This window comes from Merops nubicus, unplaced genomic scaffold, assembly GCF_000691845.1.
Source record: "Merops nubicus isolate BGI_N331 unplaced genomic scaffold, ASM69184v1 scaffold3039, whole genome shotgun sequence".
NCBI classification, from domain to species: Eukaryota; Metazoa; Chordata; class Aves; order Coraciiformes; family Meropidae; genus Merops; species Merops nubicus.
This window is the reverse complement of record NW_008631473.1, coordinates 6,282-31,583: the sequence shown is the minus strand read 5'-3', so window position 1 is coordinate 31,583 and position 25,302 is coordinate 6,282. Positions and strand designations below refer to the sequence as shown.

At 36.6% G+C, this 25,302-nt stretch overlaps 1 protein-coding gene across 1 annotated transcript; it reads right to left on the bottom strand.

The window, feature by feature from the left end:
• Window positions 1–986: 986 nt before the first annotated feature.
• LOC103779904 (low-density lipoprotein receptor-related protein 1B-like) lies at window positions 987–22,791 on the bottom strand (the record flags this gene model as incomplete). The annotated part of the gene is made up of 8 exons (XM_008947549.1): window positions 987–1,054; window positions 2,115–2,304; window positions 4,533–4,752; window positions 7,548–7,728; window positions 15,765–16,001; window positions 17,347–17,490; window positions 19,580–19,751; window positions 22,569–22,791. Coding segments are annotated over 8 exons (1,435 nt in total), but the record flags the coding sequence as incomplete, so codon positions are not given.
• Between the last annotated feature and the right edge of the window lie 2,511 nt (window positions 22,792–25,302).

Genomic DNA, 25,302 nt, shown 5'->3' with positions numbered 1-25,302 from the left:
GGTGCTCCTGCTGCGCCGCGGGCAGCTCCTCGAGGTGGGGCGGTGGCTGCGGCTCCGCACAGGCCTCGCCCGTGGCCCTCGCCAGAGGGGCCGGTTTGGGCAGGGGCTGCACCGCTGCCTGTGTCCCCGGGCTGTGGGGGACCCTCTGGGTGGGTGGGGTCTGCCCACGTGTCATGGGACGGACGGCTCTGAAGGGCTGCTCTCCACGACTGCTTCCAAAAGTACTAGTTAAAGCAATTACCATATCCTCTCTTAGCTGACACAGTTCAAAATATTCTGAAGTTGGGCCAACTTGAGGGTAGATTTGGGGGCAGATTTTATCTTAAAAAAACCAAAACAAAACAAAAAAAACCCAAACAAACAAACAAACAAACAAACCACAAAAAAAACAAACCCCAAACAAAACAAAACAAAAAAGCTTTTTACATGACTTTGGAAATAAAAAGAGTCCGTGCAAGCCATCTGTCTTAAGAGATGCGCTGTAACAATGACCTTGACATAGCACAGGACTACTACACACGCTGCAGATTGGTTTGGGTATTGAAAATATAGATGTTACAATATCAGAAAGGAGAACCTGTCAGCATCGCTTTTAGACTCAAAAACAATTACAAATTGGCTTCTGGACCTCAGCACTCCACAATCAAGTGTTACTCTCAGTGGCTTTCCCTAAGAAAGCCTTGTTGGATATATAAAAATTTTATTAAGCAGGAAGGAGAAGACTTCATATAGACCTGTTGTAAAGAAGACCACTAAGCTTTTCAGATGATTGAGACATTGTAAAATTCAGTTTTCCCAAGGAAAAACAAATTGGAAGATGTACTTTTAAGTAGAGAAGAAGCATTTGTCTTCTTCAAAGAAGATTAACTACACATCTAAGCCTTCAAATATAATAAATTTTAAAAAGAATCAGAAAATGAAATGACCCTATACATACAGATATTACATGCCATGTATTTTGCCTATACACAGATGCACTTCCCTTTTTATACTTCAGCAGCATTTTGAAGACTAAACTGTTTCTTCCCTTTGTAAACCACCAGCAGTAATTTTTCTGGATAGAAAAACAATTTAAAAATAATTAGTATGCATGGTGTGTAACACCTCTGTAATAAAGCTATTCAAAATAATTAACCAGGATATATAGAGAAAATATTTACTATATTTTCATATATACATGTATAATTTTTTTTATATACACAGAGAAATGTATATATGCATACTCTGCATATACACAAACATAAAATCTAAATATTTTTTCTATATCTACCTGTGCTGATTTTTTTCCTCTAATGCTTTGATTCTATCCACTCTGTTCTAGTTTTATCAATTGCTCTCTAAGCTATTCATTGAGTACAAATGAGAGATACAGTCAAATCCTGCAAGTGCTAAGAACACATATGAACGAGGCACTGTACCCACACCCAGACCTGAAGGTGACAATGCTGTGAAAATAAAATTGATCTTTATGCATAGGGACAAAGTACCCCTAGGTTCTGCAAACTTAAAAAATAAATCACTGTTTTAACAAGCACATTTTAAGATTGTCTCTGTACTAAGCAGCATTCAGATAAATGGTTAAATTTGGATTTTGTTACTTTTCTTGACTCCATCTATACAAACCTATGGCATTTATCTCATTTCTCTGATTCTGTGTAGCAGCACCATGTACTTTCAGGAGATAAAGTCACAGGGTGCTGATGTAGTCCAAGATGAAGGAGAAAAATTACAAAAAAGAAAACACTGACAGGATCTATGACCTTATTTAAGAAAAGGTAAATGCAATAATATAGTTTATGTCCATGAGCTAATGTGTATATGTTACCTATTCTACACTTCCACAGTATCTCTTTGACAGAAAATTGCCAATAACAGTGTAAATACAAAAAAGGGTTAATACTGTGATTCACTTTTTAATAAGTAGGAGATGATCAATTGCAACATCAATGGATTAAAACATTGGAAAGAATCTTTCTTATGCCACCAGTTATACTCTTTTTTTTTTTCCCTCCTATAGTTTTTCATCTAGTCACCTCAAAATACTAGGCGAGTCTAAGGGTATCCTAAATATTCTTTTATAGCAGAACTTTGGAGAAATCCTATGTTCTAAATACCTTGCTGTTTGCGTGGATCATAAATCTGGAGCCCAAACAAAGGTGGTCTCTCACTTCTTAGCAGTGTCACATTCCTTGTAACCAGATCCAACTGGAAAATTGACCCATTCATATAATCTGTCCAGTAAATATAATTTCCATGATGTGATAGTCCAAAAGGATGATTCAGATCTTTTCCACTGTAGACTACCTGCAATGAATTAGTGGTAGGTAAGTATTATCCAGGTTAAAATAAATATTAATTTCCATTAGGATACACTGCAGACAACATAAAAAAGGATATCTGAGATAAGTACTGTGCCCAAATATAACAACCACATGCAATAAAATCAAATAAAGAGAGTAAAGCCACCCTATATACCAGCATCTGTATCTAACTCAAAAACTTTTATAAGTTCATTGTGTCCCGTCAGATAACAGAGCAATATAAATAACCATGCAATCATTATGTTCAGAAAGTACCCACCTCCTTCCCTAGCAAAAGAGCATGGTTTTTCTATAACTTTTAGTTTGACAAGTGTATCATATATCTGCTTCTTTGAAACCAAAGCACATATGAGTTGCTTGGTTTTGTTGGAGTGTGGATTACGTGCAGAGTTTGCTCCCTTATTTCTGTGAACTTCCTCTATAGTTTGGGTTGTGAGAACTTAAAAAAAAACAATAAAAAAAGTGCCATAGTTTATTCCCAAAGTAAGACAAAATTTCTTTTTCAAGTCCTGAAGAGAAAGACTTGGGGGCTTTTGCTGATGAAAAGCTCAACCATGTGTGAGTCCAGCCCAGAAGCCAACTGCAACCTGGACTGGATCAAAAGAAGCACTGGCCAGCAGGTTGAGAGAGGTGATTCTCCCCCTCTACCCTTCTCTCAAGAGACACTGCCAGGAGTTCTGCATTTGCCTCTGGAGCCCCCAGCACAAGTCCAGAGGAGGGCCACGAACATGACCAGAGGGTTTGAACACCTCTTCTGCAAGGACAGGCTGAGGGAGTTGAGGTTGTTCAGCCTGGAGAAGAGAAGACTCCAGGTAGACCTTGCGGCCCTTGCTTGAACTAGTGCCCAACAGTGTATTTCTGCCTTGCCCCTAGAAAGCAGAAGGTAGTTCAATGCCCTACCTTGACTCTGTTTAGAGATACAAACCCAAGAGAACAAGGAGATAAAGAAAACTAAAATACAGCTAATTTGAGGTGAGAAACATCATCCCCTTTTGCCCCTCGAATTTTCTCTTTGGGCTTGGAATTCTTTTGTTCAAAACTCCTCAGTTAACTGCTTTTGATCAAAATTAATCCGTCAGTCAATTATCCAGCAGCTAGTAGAATACTTGTAGGACTTCCCAACCCCTTATTGACCAAAATATGCTATATTTAACAACAAATGGTTCAGCATCAAAGGCAAGTAACTTCTAGTTATTTTTGACTACAAAACCATTATTCAAATGGTTATGCATTTTATTTAAATCACACAATTATAGAAAAAGTGTTTAGAAAAACCCTTTTTGCCCCCTCTAAAGACAGGTGCTTCTTACTATTCAGCAGTTGTACCCAGAGGCAAAACCAGTAGTCCTCACTAGTAATCCATGTGCAATCCATAGCAGCTGCACTGACCCCTCCTAGAACTGTTCTGCCCAGGAACTTTTCAGGAAATCTAGCACTGCTAGCCAAAACTAGTCAGTACAAGAGAGCTCTATATTGGTCCTACCAAGATTGTTATACAGAGGGAATCATGAGTGAAGGATAAATGAGAAATCACAGGACATGTACATTTTGTGACACAAAAGTCCCACAGAAGGACTTAATATCCATCATTCTCAACAATGAATTTTCAAGTTGTCAGGTTACTAATTTTATGAAGCAGCTGATAAACCTTCCCCAAATTATCAGACTCCAGTCCAAGCTTTAACCATTTCCACAGAGGACTTTTATACAGGCTCGTTTCTAGCTCATGTAGCCAGGAGTAACAACTACAACAATCTCTGTCCATCTTTGACTCAACATTTGTTCAGTGCTTCCCCCTCTGCATTTTACCACAAATGCTCAGACAGGGTGGTAAGATTCATCAAAAGCAGCTTGTCCCATGAAGTTAACTAAAAGTCTCTCTCTGGCAGAGCCAAAAGAACGTTTTTGTTCTACTGAAAAGCATTTTATGGCTTCGTAGCTCAATCAAAATGTAACTTATTGTCACATAAGAAAAATAGATTTTTTAGAAAACCCAAATCAACTTGTGTCACTTTCTAAAGATGAAAATTTTAAGCTGTATTATAGTCTCCTACAGGACACTGCCAACATTGCTTGTTTCATCAGAGATGACACTGGACATGCTGCAGGGTTAGACAGACTTTAAAAAGCTCAGAAAGTATTTTTAACATAACATAATGAAATCCAGAGGAAGAGCATGCCTGTGGCAAGCCGGTGGTACTTCTCGTTTACCTTTCTGTCAGTTCCATTCAAAAATATCCTTTCAATGTGATCATAATAGGCGTCACACCAGTACAATACATTGGCACCATAGTCCAGAGTTAAACCATTTGGCCACAGCATCTTTGATGTTACAAAAATCTGCCGACTGTAGCCATCCATCCATGCCTTCTCAATTCTTCCCACACTGTCATCTATTTCATCTTCTTCCCAGTCTGTCCAATACATCCAGCTATGAAATCATAGAAATGAACATTCAGATACCGTTTTAATCATGTGAATTACACTGTACAATTTTAGCAGCAGTTCTCAACAGCAGAACCAGAGCGATTTTGACTATTACGTGTTTCTTCCCACTACTTTTTCTAGCTCTAGTTTTACCTTCCCTGTGTGCTGGATGCTGCTGAAAAGACACGTTGTTTTCCTCATATTGTAATGAGCTACATGAATACCAAATGGACTAAGGAACAAGAAAAGTGCAATAATTATTTAAAACCTGATTTAATCACACCAGAATTATGATATATATATATAAAAAAGCAAACAGCAATTTTACTGACTTTGTAACGAAGTTCAAACTTTTACTGTTTTGTTTTTATTTTTTAACAAGTCTAATTTGCCTTTATGATGCAAATATGCCTTTTATTATGCTTAATACTATCAAAAAAGCTGCAATGTATGAATTAATTCACTGTGGTTTAACAGGATAACCTTGACATTCTATGAACTTCAAATCCCTCACGAAAGCAGCTAAATTACTCAAAAAAATTATTATTACTTGGTCCTTCACAAAAAAAAAATTAGAAAGACTGGCTATAAAAAAATATTTGAAGAAGAGCTAGAAGGCAATTTTAGCATCATTTTATGGTTTATAGAGCAGTACTGCAGATAACCAAAACAATTCTGAAAAATAGGTGCCTATGTTACTTTGGAAAAGTTAAGCAAGTGTTGGAGTAAATCATCTAGAAGTATTAGCTCAGATGAGTTCTCTGAGTCAGTCTCTGCTGGACTCTACTGAACACACCCTAAGTTTCTTTTTTCCCCCTTATTGAATTAATCTGATTATCATATTTAATTATACCATTTCCTGGTGACAGCTCTGATTTCCACAATTTAAAAATACACAACTTGCACTTACACAAAAGCAGAGGGTAGGAAATGTGCTAAGAAACACCATTTTAATGTTTTCTTACATTTTTAAAAACCTGTATGCAATCTATGAAACATGTAAACACTATTTCAGATCACATGATACAGTGATAGCAATACACTGAAAACATTAAAAGTCTGCAATCTATTAACTGAAATCCTAGACTTGACTTTTAAGCATTAAGTAGAAGAAAAACATCATACTGATCTTACATGGATCCTACTTGTTAAGGTTGCCATGACTTAACTGGTATTTATTTGCCTCATCTTTGATTTCTCTAGATTTATGTTTCTGAAATAACTTGGGTGATCGACCTAACCTGTCTGGACTTTGAAGAATAAAAGTCTCTGATTTTAAATTCTGAATTTACAAAGGAACAAAACAGTGAAGTGCAAAACCAGGATTGTTACATCAGTTTAAATGATGCCAAATCTACTGGTCAAAAAATTAAAATCGACTTTTATGTATAAACATAATTAGATCAATTTGGGTTTTACATACAAAATGAGAAAACAAATAAAAATTGCACCATAATTACACGTTTACAGATATGAAAATGCAGAGTTTTGTGTCTCTTTTGCTTAATTTCTGTGTGTTCCAAGCTACTTATGAGAAGGCTGTTTTGGGTTCTTTTAATATTTTTGTAAATATATGCTAAGAACACCAACCAATTTTTCACACATATAAATTTCATTGTATGTTTGACTCAACACTAGGCTTTTCACAGAATTGTAAAAGCTGCACATGCCCTAAAGCTCAGGCAGAGACTCAGGTCAGCATGGTATTTACTTTATGGAAGACAAAATATGTTTTACAAATATTTACATGACTGCTCAACAGCATTACTGAGCATTTCTGCATTAAGTTTTTGTCTTGCATATTCTAGTTATCCTGTCATAAGCTAAAACATGCTTACAATAACAGACATTTACATTGATGTGCTTTAATTGTATCCCAAAATGCAGTTAATGCTGCTGCATTGGTTAAATCCAGAGTAATATTTTCTAAACATAATTAAAATGCCATAATAAATGCTACCCCTCAAGAAAAGCTTCCATGAGAATTATAATCATGAAGGGCATGGTATTTTATTAGAAAAATATTATATATAATAGCCCTTTTCAGACAATACATCTTCATACACTATTTCCTGTGCCACGCATTTACTGAGCTGGAAAATTTAAAGTAATTGTAGGTATGGTTATGGTTTGTAGTCTTGATTGTACCTCCTCACTATCTGACCTTAATTAAATGTAGCCTTTCCACAGTCACTTCCGTTCTTCAAAGGACAAGCTCCAGAGTGAGAACCTGATTGTGTAAATACATTCTCGTACTAGGAGAACAGCAATCAATGCAGGCACACTAGAATTACCTCCCTACATCACTCTCTAGTGACAATTACCTGAATAAATGTAGCAGTGAATTTAGGTAAACTGCAACTCTACCACACTAATATCATGTTCTTTTTATTATGCAGCCTATCACAATTAATTATCCCAGTAAGTAATGAAAAGTACCTGTCTCATTGAGTTTTGTAAACGACGTGTGCAAGGATGTGCTTATAATTATCTCCAGAAATTGAGATTTACAAAGAAAGAAATAAAGGAGACTAGCACAAAGCTTACATAGTATTAAAAATACATACTGGTCTGATACACTCAATTTGAGAAGGAGGTGAAACACATTCAGATTAGCTGGACATAGGTTCAGTGGTGTCTGGGCATACACATTCTTCTGAAGGCTTCAGGCAAGAATGCTGGACAGGAATTACAGGTATTACAGACTATGACACGACTTTACAAACCCCATCCTAAGCAAAATTCAGCATTGATTTGTACTATAAAGGCAATCTTTAAAAAACAAATTAATCTACATACCCATTGACAGGATCAACAACAATTCCTCTAGGGTGGGACATGTCTCCTTCCAACAACGTTTTTCTACTCTGAGCAGCTTTTTCCAGTCTGGCCACAGCAATTGTTTTCCTATGGCCATCGTTTGTCCAGTAAAGGTTATTTCCAATCCAGTCTACTGCTATGCCTTCTACATTATCAAGATCTGTTGAGAGAAAGGGAAGACAATAATAATACATTAGTATTATAAACAATGGACAACATATGGTCCATAGTTTTAAATTATATTATTTCCTTCAGCCTGAATTGTATTTGCTGTGTCTGTCAGAATTAGTCTTTGCTGGAAACACCCTGCAAAAGACAAAGACTAGTCATAAAACTTGCATATTAAACCATAAGCCTTGATATGTTAACTGTAGCTGGCCCTGGGAGAATTTAACAAATACTTAATTTTAACCCTAAACAGTAATATCACTCAAGCCAAGAACAGCTTCCAGGATCAGCTCTAGCAGTCCAAATTATTTTGGTTTTACCCAAATCACTAATTTCACTCTTATTAAGGAAAAAAAGTAAAATAGGCATTCAGTTTACATTTGTTTCATTGTCTCTTAACCTTGGAAAATGTGTTCTTACGAACATCACAACATTCAGAGTTATTCTCCACAGTTAGAACTCCACTAAGTCCATAAGCAAACCATGAACACAGTAAGCAATAGATGAACAATGAGCAATGCTACTATTGGATGTACCAATGGGACATGAGTTTGACAGCAGTAGGGTTCCATCTAGAACCCAAATGAGTCAACAATGTTCATTACATACAGCATGGAGGTTTCCCCATTTGAGAAGTAGGAAAACAATTCCCCAAGCAGCAAGTTTTCCCTCAAGTTTACCCAATACCCTGTAACATTAACTAAGCTCTGCCCTCTCCCACATGATCCCAGTTCCTTAACTGGCAGTGCTGTGAAGGTGAAGACACTGCCCGACTTTAGGCATCACCCTTTGCCCCATCACTGGACTTGCATCAGCCCTCTGGCATGCTTCTCCTGGTCTGGTCACTCCGTATCTACAGGACAATCCCACCAGGTGATACCAGAAGTACAGGAATACCCTCCTCACAGAGGATACATGAGGCTTCAGCTACAGCATCAGTGACCACCACCTTCCCTGATCCCTCTCCTTCACCTTCAGACATGCTCCAGCAGCCCAAGGACCAGACACTTGCTATCCCTTCTTCCTCAGTCCTTCCATGGCATATTTTGTTGGGCAAGGTGAAGTCACTTCTCCATGTACCCCTCCACCAGCGGACACCAAAGCCCTCCTGAGCACAGGGCAATGTTTACATGGCCAAACTCCCCTGAGCTGTGCCACAGCAAGACACAGCTGTGTCTTGCTTGACAAGAGGGCTGAGGGGTAGATCACCCATGGCTGCTGCTGACTCCCTAAAGCTGAGGAAGCTGCCTTTGCTTCCTTTAGTATCCTTTGAGGTCAAACCTGGGGTGGAAATGCTCCTTTTACTGTTACTTTGTTTGGTAACTTGTCACCTGGATGAAAAAAGGTAATAGGATAACAGCATAATAGCTATGACTCCAGTGCTTCCACCTGAGAGTTCACAGCACCAGACTGGTACATCCCTTTGCTGTAATCAAAATGAAGGTTGATACAGCTGAAAAGGTGAAAAAAGTTCCAAAAAACCCTACAATATCTCCATGAAAAAAAAATCCCCTCCTGACTATGATGCTTCTTGGCAATATGGATTCTATTACTTCTTTGTCATACTCATACAACCCTGCAATACAATGTCAATGACAAGAATCATCAAGATTGAAAACAGGGATGTGAATTACTTTTTCTGTTCACATTTACACCGGGAATGCCATCTAGATGCAAGCCTTCATCAGTGCTGACATCACTTTCTGATCAACAATGGAGCTTTTTTTGAAAGGTTTTCTCAGAACAAGTATGATGCAGAGAGAATTTCATCAGAATGTACATTAAAAATTCATGTATTACAATTTTCTTAAGAAAGTCTGATGTGACAAAGTCAGTGATCTCATTTAAATCCTGCTCACATCAGCTGTGTACCTGAAAATGTGCTAAAATGAACACAACTGTTTTTACTATTTGAACTGTGCTGCCACACAAAGGAAATTTAACTGTCAGCTTCCCAAAAGACTTCATGTGAACTCCTGAAGTGCTCGTTTGGGGCATTTCAAGTTATCAGAGATGTTTTTACTGTAACAGGATTGTGCAGTGGTGCTGTATTGCCACCATCTAACCCTTTCCTCAAGATTTCTCCACCCAGACCCCTGCCTGTAACAGAATCAGTAAGTACTAATGAAAAGGTGTTACCAACATTTATACCTTCCACAAATTTTCTTTTGCAACATATCAGGCATATTTTCCTTGCAACAAACTCTCCACCAACAATATTTTTTAGGCCCCAGGCAACTTTACTAACTATCACACTAATAAACTAATTCACTAGAAGAAGTCAGTAAAGGGATGCAGAATGCTTTTCCTGACTCTGTGTAACTTAGTGCAGAACAGAAAACTTTGTGCTGACTATAACCCACAGCTAACATATGGCATGTCATCAACAAGGCACTACAAAAAAAATATGGCAGTTTTCACAATAAATGAAATATTGGGCTTTTTATACACTTGGGTGCCATGACAGCATCCATAAAAGATGCCGTTACAATCTCAGTAGCATTGGAACATGATAAATTATTTCACAGTGGTTTTGTTGAACAATGTCTTCTGGTGATTGTAATACCATCATATTCCCTATCAAGTTAACAGTGATAATGTTTTCAAACACTTTGTTATTGCAAAATACTGTATTTAATGTTAGTTTTCTCACTATTTCCTTTTTTTACAAAGCAAAATGCATTGAAATATAAAGTTGAAGTATATCAAGCTCATGATAAAAGCTCACACTTTATACTAAAATTTAAAAATAACACGGATATCTGTAAGGGAAATACTTCAGTAAGTAGGCTTCCAGTGTTTAACAATAGAAAATTAAAAGCAGCTAGTGGCTACTGAGAGTCATAACATGACAGCCACATTTTAGTTTTAAACTGCTTTTTCCCTTATCAATATCCTCTGCCCAGGCACAATGGCAGCAGACAAACAGCACATATGAAAAAAAGATAAACATGTAAATGAGATTTCTTTTTTTTTTTTACATAAAAGAAAATAAAATTTTGACAATTACATAGAAAGTAATTGAGGAATAAGTTTACTTATCTGGAAAAAATGAAAAAGGTGGGCACAATGGCAGCAGACAAACAGCACAGATGAAAAAAAGATGAACATGTAAATTAGATTTCCTTTTTTTTTATATAAAAGAAAATAAAATTTTGAGAAAATAAAATTACATAGAAAGTAATTGAGGTATAAGTTTACTTATCTTGAAAAAATGAAAAAAGGTCTAGAGTAATTCAGTATTCTTTTTAGGTGTAATGCTGTCTCTAGTTCCAAATGTGTAATCGTTCTATCCCATGCATATTGCTCTTGCTAAGCTAAACACTCATGGAGATGTATGCAGAGAAAACTGATGTATTTTATACTTGTTAGGTGTTGGGATTTTTTTGCCTTTAACCATCAAACTCCTAAGTTCAACCTACCTCCTGCAGTGACCTGAAGAGTAAGAGGGATTACAGGTACATCACAGCTCCAGCTGCCATCTCTAAGTGGGTAGTTCTCTGAACATGGGGGCAGCTGAAGTCTGAGTACCTCTGTATTCTTGTGCTGCTTTGTTTGCTCACTACTTAGCTGAGGAACAGTGACATTTTTTCTTCCATTATAATTCCATTTCCCAGCTTGTTTTCATGTTGCTATGCCCAGCTGCAGATCAATGAGTGAACTTGCAGATCATCAGTCCTTGATATCTTTTGCCTATTTTTTACAAAAGTTTAGGATTTATATTATACTTGACCTCTGCACTATATATCTAGTTAACTTCAAATCATTCTGGAGGTCTAAAAAATATTACAGACAGACAAAGGTACCCACCAAAGTACCAACTAAACCTTGTTCACAAAAGAAACTAGATCTAAATTTAGCAAATTAGTCATGAGCATAGAGATGACACTAAATCCTGGAAGACATAATGTGAGAAAATTATGGAAAGAAAAAAAAAAAAAAGGGGCATATGCTCAGAGGTTTTCCAAAATGTGTTCAATGTTATCTATATTTCTGATATACCTAAACATCACTGAAATTTTGGGGAAGTATTTTTCCTTGTGATCTACAAAGCTCAAAGGAAGAAGGGCATCAAAAGTCACTCTCCAGAGAGAAGATGTGTAGCAATACTACAATGACACACCTAGCACAGCAACCACCTAGTCTGAGAAGAACCATGCAAAGGACAAACCAGCTATGGATCAGAGTGGGTGAGACCAGTGCCTGCAGCTCAGCCAGGTTCTCCCAGGCTGATGGACACTGTCAGTTTTGCCATGTCTCAGTGCCTTTCCTACATTCTTTTAAAAAGGCACTGCTAGAGCCAGCTGGAACTCTGAAAGTGGGAGAGTGGCCTTTACTCTTGGACTGACCAAGTACATGGAGAAGAGAGAAGCACAACAGGGAAAAGCAGAAAGCAAGGACATTGGAGCCCTGGGCTGGTGAATGACTGCTGAACAGAACAGGGGACAAAGACAAGCTTCAGTAGTGAAAGAAAAGTCCTTTAAGGCTCAGAGGGGTCTCAGAAGACTTTGTTCAACTCAGGAAAACACTGACACAGCTAAAATCCATCTTGTGGACAAGGAACGATTAGTTCAAAACCCATTTTATATTTATCCTGCCTGACCTAGACATTTTGAGTTAAACAGTTTTTATACTGATAAGATCAACTTTTAAATGAAAATGTTTTGGGGTTTTATGTGTTTTGGTGGGTTTTGTTTCAGTTTTTTTCCCTTTTTTTCCCCCCCTTTCTTTGGGAACCATTACATTCCGTACTTGAAATCTTTTACTGTAAAGTAGAAAGCCAAGCATTAGATTAGAATGATAGATACCTCCTAAAATATACAAGTATATTGGTCCAAGTCTATCCAGTTTCAAATAAGAGCTACTGTATCTGAACTACCATACAATCTGTGGTCAGTTTGGAGCATCTATGTTTCTAAACCAAATCTCATGTTAAGTAGACATTTAATATATCAGAAAGTTTTAAAACAATTAAGACTTCTACAGTATAATCCTACAGAGACAGTTTACATTCTTCCTGTGAAGTTATGGTCTAGAGTTTACTTATATTGAACTATCTCAAAGCTTGAAACATACTCCTTGCTTTTCATGTGGGCTTCATATCAGGGAGTAAACAGGAATAAAATAATGGCCATTCTGTCCTTCAGGTTAAACAAATTTGATCTGACCACAGTAGGCCAGGCTTTCTGCAGTGCAGACCTTTCAACATAAAAAGGATAAGGTGAATAAAACATTATTTTAATTCTTGTTCACTTGATATTAGAAAAAAAAATACATTTGTAATTCTGGAAATACTACCAGAATTTTACAGTCAACACTGATTTTACAGTATTTGAGCTCCAAATATGCTGATTATACATACAAGATTTTTAAAAACTCTTACTTCTAGAAGCAGCAATTTGCCACATGGATTTTACACATGTAAGAGACTATAAGCACAGTGTGTAATTTGGTACAGAATGGCCTAGGTCAATGTCAGTGAGCTCATGGACACTCATCTTCCCTAAAATACTAGATTAACAGGAAAACTGGGGGGGAAAAAAAAAAAAAAAATTCTTCTCTATACCAGCCTGTTAAATGGCTTCCAAAGATCTTTACAGACTTACTTTGATCTTCTTTAAGCCAAAAGTTTGCTGTTGAACATCTTTGTTAATATTTGCAAGTGATTAATATAACACTTTAAGGCTCACAGCAAGACTCAAACAAAATAAGGGGACCAAGGCAAGTTAAGTAAACCCCAGAGTTTGTGTTTGTTACTTCAACTGTACAATATTCTAAACCCTCTAAAATGTCTGGTTTGTTCTATTTTAATTTAACCAGACTGATTTTACATGCAAGTTTGAAATCTGAATTATATCAATTTCTGTTGCTGGTGAAAGTACACTACTACTGCAGTTGTGCCACCAACCATAGGACTGGTCATGCCGTGTGCTGTCAAACAGTTATCAATACCAGACAGCAGTTTGTTTCCTGAAGTGATGAAGAAGAAATCACAGCTGAGACTACATGGGAAATCAAACTCCAGCAGTGGTAGGTCCTCAAAGTTCTCAGCTCCCAGTCAACAGCTTGTAGGATCAGTCTCTCCTGTAGGCAAGCTGTAATTATCTGAGTTACAGAGTTGTTTGAGTGAGCAGATCTGTTCTTGCAAATCCTGATAGTCACAAAAACTGGCAATTTCTAATCTGAGAATCGACACCTACTACGGACAGAGTTCCTTCACAGCATGCTGCTCAGAGCCAACATTAAACCACCTCCTGACACACCTCATTTTCTCCAGCAGCCTTCCACCAAGGAACAATTTAATCTGTCCCTGCTGAGTTCTTAAGAGCTGACAAGAATAAAATCTGAGGTAGTGTGGTTAGAGGCCATATTAACTTTTTAAATCATGAAAAATACATTAACAAGTGTTCTTTAAACATACTTTAAGGTTATGAAACTACACCAAGTTCTAACTAAAAATGTAAGCTCCTGGGGAGTAGGCTGGGGGGGACAAGGACAGGGTCATTTTCTCGGTCTTCCTAAATATTAGGAGCAACAATAATTTATCACCAGACAATCCATAACTTTTTTTTTTGGTATGGCCTTGGTATTTTCGCTATGTAGTACTTATAAAAAGCAGACATTCTAGTTAAACATTATTTAAAAATCTCTTCAGTTTGCTGATTTGGTATACAAAGTTTATTCATGTTTGATTAGGCTAAAAACATCTCATCTTGGTTTCCTTATCTCTAAATTTACATACTGTCTTTTCCGTCCTCTACTCCACATTTGGATTATTTTGTTGTAAAATCAAATGTGCGTCTAGTAAGACAAGTTCATCAATGGAAGTTTTGTGATGTATATTATCCATTTCCCTATTTGCAGTGAGATGAAGAATTACCAGATTAACAGCTGATTATTTACTCAGACAGCTGCTTGTTCTTAGGTAATAACCCATACAGGGTGTAAAGAGCCATCTCTTCCTTGCAACTACTGCTGAAGGGATCTTTGTGCAGACTGAGGTCTGTGGAGAGTCCCTGTACCAAAAAAAGCATCATATTCCTGCAAAATGTAGATAACCCATGTCTTAATCCACCTGTCTCAGAGAGGTTATGAATGACAGGGAAAGAAAATCCCTGTGCCAAAACAATGGTATTTTAGTTACTTCCATTATCTCAAGCTTCATTTTAGAAGTAAAGATTTTAAGCTCTCTGAAGGCCAAGATGAATATTCATACTGCTTATTTTCTTGAGTATTGGAAAATGGTTCCTGCTGAAGCAGTCCTTCAGGAAAATGTCCATAAAAGAAAAAGACATACAGGTTGACAAGCTGGAGGTTTTATTACTGAAAGTGCATTTAATATGATGAGATGTGATACTAGACCAGGAAGATTTTGTGAAGTGTGCTGGGAGAGGTGGAAACTAGGGAACTGCTGCCATTTCCTCTCATTGCTATAATAAATGGTACAAACGTCTTAATTAAGGTTCTAAAACATATTTGGGTCTTCCTGTTTTTTTCCACATATACATTGGAAAGTGCACCAGGAAAGACAATGTTTTTTTTTTTTTTCTAGTGAGTTTGCAAACATTTGAGGAAGTTTCGTTCTGCCAAACTCCCAGAATAAGTTCCAGAATCCACATTTTAACACAGATTGGAGTGAAGAAGTCTTATAAAGTACACAAGGCTATGGGACAGCTCAGCAAATGATTACAAAGAACTACACCTACTACATTCATGTATATCTTGTATTTAACTACTAAAATAACACAGTGGAGATGTAAGAGTTACTCACTGACAGGTATTAGCTAAAATGGACAAAGTAAGAATTCACAACAGAGCAACTTCACCAAACAACATTTCTGCACTCAGGAAAAATAAAGAGGAAATAGGAAAAAAAAAAAAAAGTGTATCTCCAACTCTGTTCAAGGTCTAGTTTTGGGTCTGTCTCCCACAGAAGATGTAAATAAAGCTTTAAATTATCTGTAAATGTCAGTTCAACTTCTCCTCAGTCAGATTCTCTGAATGTCACTACCAGTTAGCATTGCCTACCATCTTTGAGGATTGTTTCTCGCTCTGTGCCATCAATTTTCTGTCGTCCAATTAGGAAACTGGTAGTATCAGCAAAATAAATGTAATTGGTTTCAGCATGGAAGTCCAGAGCACGAGGGTTAACCAGGTTTTCTATAGGGATCATGTATTCATCAGATACTTTGGTATTCAGGTCCATTCCTCGTATTACTCCTGGGCGTCCCTTCCCATAAAAAAGGAACAATTCATTCTTTGGTCCTGCAAAAGAAAGATTACAAACATAAACAACTGATGCTGCCTAATCTTCTTTACAGTGCTTAATGTCACTGCTTAATTAACTGGCACAATTAGTGGGGGAGCAGAAGCATTATTCAATACCAAAAATTAAACTTCCCAGTATTCTGAAGGTATCCAAACTCAAGAAATCTACCTAATTATATTAACCTAATTAAAATACAAATTACTTCAGTGAACTGCTTACATCTAATTTTTTTTCCCCTATAAAAATCCCACACTAAAAAGCAATGCTTGATCCCAGAATAACTTTGTATCTACTGTGAAATAGGCAAATATAGCTTTGTAGACATGTAATTTTACAATTTGTTAGGATCTCTGAGGCTAATGTAGACCATGACTGAAGTAAACACGAAATCTAACAAGACCATGAACTCCAGCAAACACAAAACACCATATTTTTCACCTGAATTTTCTCAGAAACAAACAAGACAAAAGATTACAGTAAATTTCTCTCACATGGGAAGGAATACAAGATACCCACACATACTGTTCTTTCTTACTGAGATAGAAACCAGATACCAATACTTCCCATTTCTGAGGAGTTGTTTACAATTTAAATAAGTAGGTTAATTAGAAATAAACTAAAGCTTAGTAAGGTGATTGTCTTTTTTTAAAGATACTTATGAATATCCTCAAATTCCCTAAGGACTATCAATATACCTCTTAAAATTCTCTAAAATATATATTTTTCCTAATACCTTTCAGAGTCTTCTTGTTGGAATTTACTATGAAAACAATATGAGGCTTGACTGAGGCCAAATATACCCATCTACCAGTATCCATCAAAGCATCTAATTTCATGCCTTTGGTCTGAACAGACTGTGTATCCCCCAAAATTAGGTATAACCATAGTCATACCAATCAAACTTGCTTTGAGAAAGTCTTATGAGAAAAACCTTGCTTGACTTGTTCGTGTGACTGGTCTGCTTCTGAGTTACATGTTGATTCTGTGGGCAGCAGCTGGATGTGGCACATGATTTAACAGCATTTCAATGCCTCTGTGCTGTAAGACTGCACAGTAAATAAAGAAATAGTATGTCTGATGTGTTCAAAATTGTGATGATTTCTAGAATTCTTCGAACAGCATCCGAGGTTTGATTTGTCACTTTTAAGAACTAAGCCAAATCAAATGATTTTAAGGGAATACAAGGAGCACATGAACAAAGTGCCAGGCACACGCTGCAAACGAACAGCACCCAAAAGCAGCCCATGTGGTTGCTGCTGTTATTGGTAAGCAGGTTAAACACCACCCAGAACTATCCCCTGGAATCCCAGCAGTGGGCAGACTCTGATTTTGGTAACGTACTTTTGCAGGACCTGCCATCACTCCCCAGGATGAAGCCAGTCCTGCAGCGACAGGTCCGTGCTTTGTAGTTGCTGCTGAGCAGGCAGATGTGTGAACATCCCCCTGGTGTTCCAGATGGGTCCTCTTCACATGCGTGGCTCCTGACTACAGCGAGTGAAAAACAGCACGATTCAAATCGTTTAGAGCAAGACAATGAGATGCATTAGCATGAAGAAAGTTTAGAAAAGGAGGGGAAAAAAAAGGTAATTTGTGTCATAATAAATCTTTCCCCAGAATGCAACTACACAGGAAGTTGGTTTTGTTAAGATGATACCTAAAACAGGCAAGTAATCCAAAGGACCACCTTGCAGCTATTGAGCCATTCCCACTGTGTGCAGTCACCCCTTTCTGAATGAGCTTCTGCACAGCATTTGCCAGGCAGCACTCCCCTAGGCTAGCTGACACTTTCTCCCTTTTTTATTTATTGCTTTGGTTCATTTGGTCTGTTGGTTTTTTGAGGACAGAGTGAATCCCATGCCCATGCAGTCTGCCACTCATACAGCTCCATCAGACTGCACCTTTTTGGGACAGAAACTAAAGAACAGAACGAGCCTTGGAGCATTTTTCCATATTTGTACAGTTGGGACATAAATCCAGCTGAAGAAGCCAAAGAATTCCTTTCCCTTGATTTCATATTTTCAAATGCATGGTGCTAAAGTAGCAGACTAATATATCAAATTCATATTTCACACTCTTTAAAGTAAATCTGATGAGAATAAAAATCTACCTTGCTATTCTGTATTTACTGGCTTAAAATAGCCCAACAGTGCCTTAGCTTAAAATAAAAAAAAAAAAAAGTTTTTCCTCTTCTTTGTCCTTTTCCTCAAGCTTTTCACGTTTTTTTTTTGTTTGTTTGTTTGTTTGGGCTTGTTTTAAAAGAAGTAATGAAGTGGTTTAAGGTCGATATTGTTAAAGGTATACAGAAACTCTACCAAGCTCAGACAGCTTTTACAGCAATTCTAGACAAGCAACAAACCCGTCCATCCAAAACAAAAGAAGTGGCAGAGTGAACAAAGGGCAAGAGGAACAGAGTAATCACAGGATGTAATAAAAGATTACACTGTGCTCATGTCTCTCCTCTACTCAACCCCCCCCCCGACTCCCTCAGGGGGTACAAGAGCAGGGCCTAGAGTAAGCAAAGTCTTTTGCAGCCTCCTTCAGACAATGACGTCTACAAATCAATGCCCTCAGCTATGGGGTTGAAAATTAGTTCATCCAGTCTACATCAATTTAGAGTTTGTTCCCACTTCAGAAACTTCCTAAAAGCAGTCAGTCTGTTTAATAACACTGACATTGATCACCAGAATTGATGCATTGGGTTTTCTGTCCAAGCAGTCCTGACAAGGATTTATTGCTATCAGTCACATCAAAAACTTTTCATAAAGTATCACTGTGAACATTTTGGATCTTGCTATCTTTGGAAAATGTTCCCACAGATCACACTGATGTTCAGAGCCATGATTAGAGCCATACAGGAGTATGGACCTCAGAAACTGCTATTTCAACAAAAATTCTGAGACTACAAAAAGTTTTTCATTTTAGATGAAAAAAAAAAAAAAAAGATTTATTTCACAGAAGGCAAAGATGATATTTACACAAACCAAGGAAAACCTAACAGCAATCTCCTATCTCAACACTCATTGTGTTGGCAGTTAGGCAGGCTAGCTACCCACATGGCACGGTTCAGTGGTGGACTTGGCCAGTGTTGGGCTTACTCCAACCTAAGCAATTCTATGATTCTATGCTCTCCACCTTTTTTTTTTTTTGGCAGCCCTGCAGACAGGGCCTCATTTGAGGTTTGTAGTCTGCCTATAAAGCAGGCTTAGAGAAACCAGGAATCTCTGAGGTCTGAGCCCTAGATGTGAGGACAGCATTGAACATCTGACTATTCTGAAGGTGTTAGATTCTGCAAGTGTTGAGTGTGTGGAGCCAGAAAGCTCCCAGACCAGGGCTCTTTGGCAGTTCTCCAAGCTGACTGCTCACGAAGCAGTTGTGTTAGGAGCTTAGAGGTGCAGGAAAACTCTTACTGGCAGTAAGCACAGAGAACACTGGGCAGATGAAGAAGCAAGAGTTTTGCCACAGTGACATATTTTCACTACATCTTCCGATAGAGTTTGCTGGAAGAACCTTTTTAACAACATGACCACCTAATATCTGGTTCTACATTTGCTAAAAATAAGAATTATTATCTTACCTGTTGTTTGAGTTCTTTTCTGGTATACCCGGATCTCTTTAGCATTGTCAAGTCTAGCAAGAGACTGAACATCAGTGCCATTATACCTGTTTATTCGTAAAATGCTGAGGTTATCTGAATTAACTGTATATAAATAGTTTTCAAATACTGCCAAACCACAAAGATGCCTAATCTGAAAAAGAAAAAAAAAAAAAAATCATTATTTTAGCTGGATATTTTCTGCATATCTATGATTTGTAAACATCAAACGTTACTGGGAATGGCACATGCTAAACTGTACAAAAGGATTTCTGAATATGTCAATATTTGTAAATAATAAAAGATACACTAAAAGTACAGTTCATATTCTTGTAGTCCAAAGTTTATAATTAGAAAAGCTTTGTAGATAAGAGGCAGAAAATTCAAAATATTTAGCAATTAATTTATCCTCTGAATTTTCCAGTTTGTCTTTTAAATGAAAGCTTTCTGCATATTTTAAGTACTACAGCTTATTTTAGTATTAACTAATAATAACTAAAATAAACCAAATAATAGTACCTAGCATTAACCAATAAATATAGTAAATATGTATTTAAAACACAGTTTATAGGTATTTTTTGTTATGTTATAATCAAAGTGAGGTAAACAGGGCAGGATATACTCACTGAATGTTTTCCTAAGTAAATAAATGAATAAACAAATTCCCTCACGTATGGTTGTGTTCCTTTTGTGTTGGTATCTTTGAACATGGTTGTGCTAATATGGTACTGCTTGTTTCTCAAAAAGTGATTTCTAAAACTATATTAATCTCTGATGTGTCTGGGTATATTGATTAAAAATTACCTAATGTTAGTTAGCCAATCACATCTTGAACATGAAGTGTTCCATAATCTAGCAGTTGTGCTTGATTTATAGAGTTAGAAAACGTAAAATCTCTCATTGGTAGTTTTAAAAGCTGAACAAATTGAAGAGAATTTGTTGGCAGATGTTCAGATATTCACAGGCTGAATATCTTATTAGTTTAAACAATAAACTGCTCACCACAAAGTAATCGCTTAGCTCATTTACTCACAAATTCAGACATATGTCACAAAAAAAATCCTACCCAAACCAAAAAAGTTGTATGGCACATGAAATAGTCCAGCCCATTCTGGAAATTACCTCCAGTTGCCCAAATCTTGCCATTGGACTCTGCCCTTACCCAGAAAATAAATATAAATAATTGAGATCAGTGGGAGTCTTTAGTTAAGACCCAATAGAAATTCAATTCAACTGTAGTTAGGTGGAAAAGAAAACAGCCTTAAAAATAATGAAGCATCTGTATGAAATTGTTGAATTCTCCTCTGCATTATAATAATTTCTTCCCTATTTCTATTTGCACTCAGCTTAAATCTTTATTATTTAACTCCCATGAGAGCTTTTCTATATTTACACAATTAAAAATGTGACATTTTTACAACACATTTTAAAATAACTTAATTATTTCTATTTAATTTATGCATTTTTTGCATGTCTTTTGATATGCTTGTACTTATGAAATAAACTTTAATCCCTAAAATTTCTTGAGAATAGTTTTCTGGTCTGTTTCCTTGGAGTAATGAGGAATAACTTGGAGTAACAGTCACTCCAAATCCTGGCAAATGCAGGCACAAAACCGGGGGAAATTACCAATTTTTCATTTGAGTGGAAAGACAACCAATATGCTTCTCCTTTCGTGACAGCAGTGAGCAACTGAGAGGCCAAATTTTTTTATACCCTTCACCCATATGGAAAGAGAGACATCCTTCTACTTGCTTAGCTAGTTTAGAGAAGAAAGAACCCTTCCGAACTTGACAAAGAAACCTCTTTTGCATCCAAATTTAAGAAAATAAAGAAAAAGCATCTCTCCTATGACACTTGTACAACTCTTTCACAAACTTGTAAAACTATTTGTTAGCTGCTTCCAAAAATAGCTTTTGGTTTTTAAGTAACTATGCCAAAGTGCTACCTGGAAAAAAAAAAGTTTACAAGACCTGTTATTCCAGAACAACTGGCTAAAGACTGGGAGTATTGGAGTTAAAAATAAACAAACAAACAAACAAACAGATAAATAAATAAATAAATAAATAAATAAAAGGAGAGTTTTTGCTATTTAGTTAGGTAACCTAGACCAGTTTTTGTCATATTTTCTGCTTATTTTTAAATTCTACTCATGCTAACCAGTTGTCTTTTAGTAAATGGTGCTGCTGGGAAGCAAGCAAAGCGTGACAGCAGAGCAGGTAAAATGTTTGCTCTGTCTGCACATTTTTACACACTCTGTTTAACCTCAGGCAGAAGGAGATGTAAATATGACACCCACACCAGCTCTGAACTCCAAGTAGCAACCAGGAACAGCTTGATCTTTGCTAATTCTTCCTTATAAGCCTCACAACTGCTAGGGAACCCTCCCCTTCCCTGCTACATACTACCCAGTCTCCAAGCTGAAACAGCAGGTTGGTGTCTCCTGCTCAAAGACTCATGCAGTCCCAACATTTGTGTTTATAACTGAATATCTGGATCAACTGGGAAAAGCATCACTGCCATCAACAAAATATGATTTTAAGGGCATCAAGACTGGCCTGAAGAGGTGAGTAACTTTTGCTATTGTTTTTTTCCTCCCCCACATTCTTGTGCCTGTTGGTCTCTTTTTCCTGAATTGGCAAGGACATTTTCTTGTCATTAATAATTTATCCCCAGGTATCTTTCCATCATTCCCTATTTTCCCTCTTTAAGTCCTTTACAATGGAGAGTGTGACTTACATGGGGCATTGATAATGAGACACTGCATGGAAGCTTGTCCATAGGTTGCAAAAAGGACTAAATTGCAAATAGTGCAAAATGTGCAGATGGATCTTTTTAGTTCAAATGCATTAGACATTAAAAGAGAAAAAAAAAAACAAACCATAAATCTGGTATTCCTGTAACTGTTAGCATCATGTACATTCATTTATTGCGATAATTACTTTTTACTACTTTGTAAATAAATACCTACTTGTCTGCCTTTAATTATTGTATGCCTCTTTCTCCCTTGGTAGTCAACAACTTCCACACTATCCAGATATATGTCAACCCAGTACACATATTTATTGACAAGGTCTAGTGCAAGGGCAGTTGGCTGTTCAATTTTAGAGTCTACTATCCATGTCCTGTTCATTCCATCCATGTCACATCTCTCAATCTTGGCAGTATTCCCGTAGTCTGTAAAGAAAAGTTTTCTGTTGAAAGAAAATAAGACGTGGTAAGTTTAAAAGGGTGAACAGAAAGCCAAGCTCCTGCTGGCTCTGTGCAAAGAAAGTTTGTGTTCTTCCTCATTTCAGGGTGTTCATCTATTAATAACCCATATTGATAGTCAGATAATTAAAAAAAAAGAAAACACCATATTTTCTACTAAATTCAGAGTTACACAGAATTTTCTTTCAAATGGATTGTGCAGATGTTCTAAATACATTTCCTTACACCACAGATGAACCATGTAATACTTTTCTTATAAATGCATGGCATTCATATGTACAGACACTACATTCCAACCTTAAATATCTCTTTAATAATTGCTTATAAAAAATGGCAAGATACCTACAAATAAAAAACCCACCAAGCACTTGCATAGTTTGGAGAACAATTCATGGCCTATGAGGCATGACAAATGCAGCGATCCACACTGTCATGGTTTTGACAATACATTCCTAAAGAAGACACTTTAGTCATTAGCACATTTGTGTCCAGTCTTAGAAGAACATGTAGGCTTTAAAAATGTTTCCACACATCCAATGAGTCATTCCATCCAAGAATAATGGGAAACTATCAAATACTTAAAACTGCTACTAAAGCTTCCTAACCCTTGATTAGCATTCAGCAGGTTTCATACACACAAATCCATTTTGATTAACGTGACAATATTTTAACAAGATTATCTTTTTGTGAGACTAAATTACACTTGCAAGCTGAAGACCACCTTGCCATGACTTTAACATGCTGTAAAGAATAATCTGATTCCATACTGAACGTTAGTGGAACTACTTTGAGAATCAGGATTTCATTTGCAAAATGAAGTGAATTATCTCCTTGTTATTACCACTAATATGAATAACATTGTACCTACAGCATATAAACCTTGAGAGATCTTTTAAAGAGTAGTAATTTATAGCCTTGCAACCTCTCATAGAAATTCAGCATTGTAGTATATTTTAGGCTGGAAAGAATACATGTTTGCTAAATAGCCAACAAACCCCATAGCCTTTATTATTACCACATTCAAATAAATAAGAATACATTTTAAATGTGAAGCGTTTCATAGGCAAAATACATATTTTTTTTAAAATCATTTAAAGTGTTAAAGGCAGTAGAATTATCTATAGTATATGTACAGCAGCTGTCAAATGCCAAAATGAATTGATCAAAGAATTATAAAATAGGGCTTGAGGACAATTTGAAAGGTCATGTCGTCCATCACCAGGCCTTAAGGCAGAATAAACTTTACCTATAACACTCCTGAGGGATAACTCCATTCCTGACAGGGATTTCTATTTATCAAAATCATTCTGAATTCCTGTCTTGTTCTTCATTTTAACTCTGTATCCCAGCTGTACTTCAAGAACGTTTTAAAATCCACATAATTAACATTCAGGTCCATATAAATCAAAATGTGCATACTACAGATGATGAGCAACATAAAAATTATGTCTGCAAAGCAAATGTTTAAACTTGGAATGAGGACAGCCAAAGAACTGAGTCGATATAGATGTATATACACATATGTATGTATCCTATCAGCTGTAGCAAGACTGTACGTTTAAGACCTAGTACATTTAAAATAAGTGTGTTAAAACATTTGTGTGTTCTAATCTACAATATGTATTTCTGGAGATTTAGGTTATTTAATGGAACTTTGTACTTCAAGATTCAGTAATTCGAATAAAGCTCATTTTGGAATCACAGAACCAAACGTTTGCTGTGATAGGTGCACACAGACACAGCAACCACACAGACCTGAAGCTTGACTTCAGACTGACTCTCCACTTGATTGCTCAGTGCACAGTATTCTTATACAATATTTAACATTTCCATGTGATACCACAAAGCAGACTAAAACACAAGTTCAATAATTGCCTTTTACAACTATATTCTCTTCTCAGATCAGACAAGAAATAAAATGTATGTCATTAACAAATAGGTACAGTAAAGAGTATCTAAGATGCTTCTCCAGCTTTCAGGGACAGGGATAATTTGTTTTCTAAATATCTGTTTTATATTAGCATCATTTGTGCTAAGGAAGCTAGCATGACTTCACATGTAAATGACAGTCTTTTAATTTTAAAAGTCATTACTCCTTTGGAGAATGACAATATTAAGTGTTTATCTTTTAATGGAGAGGTGAAAGATAGAAAAAGTAGTTGCCTAACTACTGCCATATGATCAAAGTGTTCTAAAAAAAAATTAAGAAAATTAAATGCTTTACCATGTAATATTGGAATGAAATTCTTTATTTAAAGACTAATGCAGACTTGTTTTTTAATATAATGAGGTTTAATTCAGAATTGCACTTATAACACATGAAGCTGACCCACAGCTACACTATTTCCTTTGCCTTGGGATTTCTTAAGGATACCCTGTAGTAATATTTATGTGAGCTCAAGGCTAATTTTTCTGCTCAGAAATGGTGCTCAATTTGCCTATCTATTTTCAGCAGAGGATGATGATGCCTTTTATCAATTTACAAAGCAATTTCA